This window comes from Trifolium pratense, linkage group LG1, assembly GCF_020283565.1.
Source record: "Trifolium pratense cultivar HEN17-A07 linkage group LG1, ARS_RC_1.1, whole genome shotgun sequence".
Lineage (NCBI taxonomy): Eukaryota > Viridiplantae > Streptophyta > Magnoliopsida > Fabales > Fabaceae > Trifolium > Trifolium pratense.
This window is the reverse complement of record NC_060059.1, coordinates 36,362,753-36,368,752: the sequence shown is the minus strand read 5'-3', so window position 1 is coordinate 36,368,752 and position 6,000 is coordinate 36,362,753. Positions and strand designations below refer to the sequence as shown.

The 6,000-nt window shown below is 31.8% G+C and overlaps 1 protein-coding gene across 1 annotated transcript; it reads left to right on the top strand.

Moving 5' to 3' along the window:
- The first annotated feature begins 2,909 nt into the window (after positions 1-2,909).
- Positions 2,910-5,892, top strand: LOC123902893 (E3 ISG15--protein ligase HERC5-like). The gene is made up of 4 exons (XM_045952712.1): positions 2,910-3,207; positions 3,552-3,749; positions 4,262-4,371; positions 4,604-5,892. The coding sequence occupies exons 1-4, from the start codon at positions 3,123-3,125 to the stop codon at positions 5,552-5,554; spliced, it is 1,344 nt and encodes a 447-aa protein (XP_045808668.1). The 5' UTR covers positions 2,910-3,122; the 3' UTR covers positions 5,555-5,892.
- Positions 5,893-6,000: the final 108 nt, after the last annotated feature.

Here is a 6,000-nt window from a genome sequence, read left to right as displayed (position 1 = left end):
TTCCAACACTTCCTTCACTGTTCTATTATATACGAATTCCTCCTCAACACAATTCTTTCAATGTAGGACTTCTTTTAAGTCTATTGCAACTATCTACCTCTATCAACACAATTCTCTTTTTGAATGAGTCCGTTTGAATTTGACTTATTTTTAAGCTTATGAAAATAGTTTATGCAAATAAATTTTTATGTTAATTCATAATTTTTTTTAACAAAAAATGTATTTTTATAAGTTGTTTTTATCATAAACTACCTTAAAAAGCTTATAACAACTTAGGAGTATGTATTTGCATAAACTATTTTGCATAATCTAAAAAATATGTCGGGATGGTGCACTTGAACATGTAAATGACTGTGCAATTAATTTTATGGTTTTTTTTGGTGAATTTATTTTTATGGGTTTTACACGCAATAAGAATAGGAAAATTCTATGGTGCAGCCCCTTATTTGAACTGTTTTGGTGCAGTCTTAATCTAACCAATGAGGATGAAGTATTGACTAATTTTAAATTATATGGTACAAACCACTTATATGGTACCTACCATGTATCTTTATATCAAATAATATTTCAACTAAGTCCCTAACATATTAAAAGTTATAAAACTATCCCAATATTTAAATTGTATTTTGTAAAAAAAAAAAAAAAAAAAAGTCACCTGGCTTTCTACGATATCAAAAAAAAAAAAAAGAAGGAAAAGAAATTGAAACTTCTCTGTTCATCATCACCTGCTTTCATCTCTAAGTCTCAAAATCACTAAAATTGAAACTTCTCTGTTCATCACCTGCGCTCATCATCACTAAAATTGAAACTTCGTTGTTCATCATCTGCGTTCATCATTGTTTTCGCGAACGGAACTCCATTCGTCGGCAAGATTGGAAAATAAGTTTGTGTGTGGTCTATCAAAAAGACAATTGCAAAGGTAAATACGAAACTGGAATGTTTGTTATATTTATGTGTAATTATTTATTAAGACTCAATTTGATTTCAATTTGGGAATTAGGGTTTATGGTTTAATTTGTTTTTGTATATAATTTGTTGTCTTTATATAAATTTGATTTTCAATTGCGAGCCGGGAATATGTTTGAATAGATATAGCTACTCTTGTGTTTGGTCAAGTTGTGCGGTGTTTTGTCTCCGAGAAAAGTAGGTGATGATCAATCCATAACATCCTGATCAATCCCATGGTTTAGTTTCCACACATGATCAATCCATTCAATTTATAACTGCAACACATTGAGAATAGCCTACCTGCACTGCATCTTTTTCTGAAATCATTTTCTTAAATTTTGCTTTTATATTTGATGAGGTTCTGTAGATATACTTTTGTGTGTATTGCTAGCTGCAGTGGCTGACTTTCTGAGCACAACGGTGTTAACAACACCATAGATTAACTCCAGCTCCATTTAATTATATCATAGTTGAAATTTTGTTGAGTAATAGATCGCTGCCGTACCAACATATATATGAAAATATAATTAACAAAAGATGCAAATATAATTAGGTTTGATCAAATTTCAATCGGGTTATAAGTCTACCATAATTTTCAGAACTAATAGTACTAACTTATCATAGACTTGGTAAATTATTATTTTTGTTTGTAATTTGTAAATGAATATTTACTTGATGGGGGACTCATATGCAATAAATAAAAGTTTGTTAAAAAAAGGACTTACCATAGACTTGCGCTGATGTGAGAATTAAAATGAATTTTATTGGTTAAAAAAAAGGACTGTACCAAAACAGTCTAAAAAAGGAATGTACTATAGAATCTCCCATAAGAATATGTCGATTAAGTTTCAATTCAAGAGGATCCATTGCAAAAACAATTGGATTTACAAAATAGAGACGTAAGTGTCTTTCTTTGAAAAATCAATTTTTATTAATTATGAGTCTTTGAAAAATCAAGTTAGAATGCGTATGCAAGATCGTTTTAATTTTAGGGTCTTATAAATTCAATTTCTACCTCCCCCGCAACTTATCACATTTGGCTAATGTAGGAAACATTTCACATCATGTCATTCCCACAAGAATATTAGCCTCTCATTCATGAACACAAGTTCCAAATTTCTTTACATCAAATTATTTTCCATAATTAAATCAAAGACTATATACCAATATATATGTTGCGTTACATTTTCTATAATCAGCTGTACAAAATCATACGGCTCTTAATTTGATAACTCTACATGAAATAAAACTTTGATAAAATAATTTAGTTGTTTAACCTTTAATTTAAATTATGCATATGATCAATACTATGACCATAGTGGAGATAGAGACATAGAGTTAGTCAGCAATCAAGATAGAGAAGAAAATATTAGATTAATAGTCATGCATGTATGTGACAACAGGTGTTAAGATTGAAAACCAAAATTAATTAAATACACATGTGGTCAATTGCTTTGTGGATATATATAACTGATATTTTCATTCTTATTTGTCAACATAGCTTTTCAACACTGCAAATGTATGGCCAATATTAGAGAAATGAAAATTAAAGTGTAAATTTTTATTTTTTTTATATTTAATTTAATCTTGATTTTCTATTTGTTCTATATTGTTTTGCCCTATCCAACACTTATCTTTTGCAAATCGAATAGACCGATAGTCCACAATATTTATCAAAGTACCAACAATTTTCAAATAACGTAAAATTGTTTATGTAGTTTTTTATTTGGTATAAATTTAACATCTAGTGCGCAACTAGGACTAATCCCTTAAGTCGAATATAATTACATAGAGCTCACAAGTAAAAAGTTTTAAAGAATTCAAACTTAAATAAAGAAGAGATCAAAACATGTTATCCAAACACTATTAAGTTGCTTGTATAATTTTTTTAGTCTCTACAATTTTTAATTAATAAGTAATTTGTTGTATTTTTCCATTTTATTATAATAAAAGACAAAGTGGATATAGTTGCAGCTGGCTATTATATATACTAACAATTAAGGAGGATAGAATGAAAGTTGTTAAATAGAGATAGTTAGTTAATCCACTTAGTATTGGACACTTTGCATGAATCTGTGAATGTTCAAAGTTCAATCCTTGATATTTCTTATCATCATTAATTGTACATAATCCATTAATACTTAGGCCATTTATCTTTTCAATCTCAGAGGATCATGGAAGATGTTGCCAGCTCCGGCAACTTACCATTTAAAGTAACCGCCGTCGCTGCCGGGGAAGCACATACTCTCCTTCTCACTGGTAACCAACTTTCTATTTTGAGACCTTTTACTTTTGGTCACGTTCACGATTTTAGTCCGTCCATGTCTAATCTACAATATGATTCCTCCAATTTTTCAAAATGTCCGGATACTTTTTCCACCTAGGTATTTCAGCTGAATTTTGATGATATGATATGTGAGATGCTTCTGTGGCGTTTGAGTTGATGACATGAAAATGAGAATTTATCTAGACAATATCAAATCATCAACTCAGTTGCCACACAAGCATTTTGAAACTAGAGTGAAATTGCGAACGAAACAAAATAGAGAGCTAAACCTTATATTAATGGAATATGTTTTGTGTATGTGTGTTTATGAGTGTAGGGGATGGCCGTGTATATTCTTGGGGAAGAGGAACATTAGGAAGACTTGGTTTGGGTTCAGAACAAGACCAACCTTTTCCAGCTGAAGTAAAGTTTGGATCACAAGACTCTGTTAGAATAGTAGGAATTGCTGCTGGTGCTTATCATAGTCTAGCTCTTGCAGATGATGGATCTGTTTGGTGCTGGGGTTACAATTTATGTATCCTTAATAACATGCTTGAAGTATCTATAGGTTGAATTAAATTACAAAAAATGACTTGTGTTCTTCTAAATTCCTAGGATGCGTTTTATATGAAAAAAAAATAAGGGATTTAACAGGACAACTTCCGTTCTACTGTTCGATTTTAAAACTGTTCATGGGTCTGGACAACAATTGAAATTCTTGTCCCTCACTGAACAACTTTTTATCCTTTGCACAAGTTTTTTAGAATACCAAAATAACATTTTGAGCACCAAACATTGTACGAGACAAAATTTGTCATTTACACAAGTTGTTTAGAATACCAAAATAACATTTTGACCACCAAACATCGTACGAGACAAAATTTGTTCAATACCTTAAACTTTGTCCTTTGCTATTATGTTCTGCAAACGGAAAAGTTTGACCAACTATATATTTACTATTTTGTTTGATAGTAATCCTTGACTATTGTATGGATGGTCAACTCGGTATCATCAGTGAAGAGGATTCACACAACCCAAAATATACAGATGGATATTATTCTGTAGTTCCTTGCTTATTGAACAAGTTTCTTGAGTTGCATCCCCCAGATTCTTCAGCCTTATTGTTAGAAGAAACAGAAGGGAGAACACCACTAAAGGTACCATTTAGTTTCACGCAGTAATTAATCCCATCCATTGTTTTGAGATCAAATGGTTCATATTACACAATCAATTAATCAATTTCAAACGTTCTTGGCCATTGATTTAAATCAGACAGTCACGATTTGTAACTGCGTGACATAGTTATTGCAGGGAATCTATTTCCGCGTCCTAACAATATTAATGTGCCTCACTAATGTGTTTTCATTTGTTCACTTTTTTCCCCACTAGATAATCTCTATCAAAGCAGGAGGAATGATGTCACTATGTATTGACAATCTTGGTGCCCTATGGATGTGGGGAAACTGTCCTAATCAAAGCAAAGAAGGTATATTCTCAATAGTAAGCAATTTCACTCCAACACCAGTTTGGGATTTCCATGGTCACACAGTAGTAAAAGTTGCATGTGGAAATGAACACATTATAGCACTAGTAAGCATTGGAGAATCATACAATGGTGAAAATGATGATCTCATTTGTTACTCTTGGGGTACAAACAATCATGGTCAATTAGGCTTAGGTGATAAAGAAAATAGACCAAATCCAGAAATTGTAAAAACATTTGATCAAAATTCTCATTGGTCAATTTATGAAATAGCATGTGGTGCTTTTCACACTGCTTTGTTAACTCATAGAAAAAGACCTAATGATGATACATTAGAGAGTGTTTGTTGGACATTTGGTCTTGGTGAAAATGGACAACTTGGTCATGGAACAACTCAAAGTTCATTAATTCCTGAACTTGTTCAAGAATTGCCAAAATTTATAAACCTTGTTTCTATTGATTGTGGTTTGTTTCATACTTGTGTTGTTTCGTCCGATGGAGATGTTTGGTCGTGGGGAATGGAGAAGGGTCTTGGTTTATATCCGGATGCGCGAGTTGTTGGTGAATATTCTAGTGACGCTCTTTCTCCGCTTGTTGTAAGTAATCCTTATGAGGCTAAATTTTTTGAACCGGTTCAAGTCGCATGTGGCGCAGCTCACACTGTTATTGTTGCTCAAGAGGGATACAGAATTTGGTCTTTGGGAAGAGGAAGAAGTGGTGTTCTTGGAAATGGTAAGGTAATTGATTGTTATACTCCTAATTTAGTATTATGGCCTCCATTGATGGAAGATTTTCATTTCAAACAAGAGGAATCGTCGAGTTGTCGCGAACAAGATAAGGGAAAAGAAGAAGACTGAAGGAGTAGTAGAAAACATGAGAAATTATGATCATTAGTATACTTCATGAATTTATCTTTGCAAAACCTTTTGATGAACAAGATATACATGTTTCATTGAAAAGTAAAGAGTAAAGCATTCTTATCAAAGTATACCACATACAAGTCAATAAGCCAATATCCATGAGAGTATTTGTGGCCTAATTATTTGTTGTATCTAGCTTTTCCAGTATATCCATGAGAGTATAATTACTTGCCTTTATTAGGTGATTGAGTTTTGTACAGAAATTGAGTATAGTGTACAATTTTTTATGTAAGAAAAGTCTGTGGTATGATATATTATTATGTATTTTTTTTTATATGTATTCATTTTTTTTACTATATAGCTAATGATCGAATCTATAAATTCTTGCATATTACTCAAACCCGTCATTACTAGAATAAACCTAATTGCATCGTATGTATTCA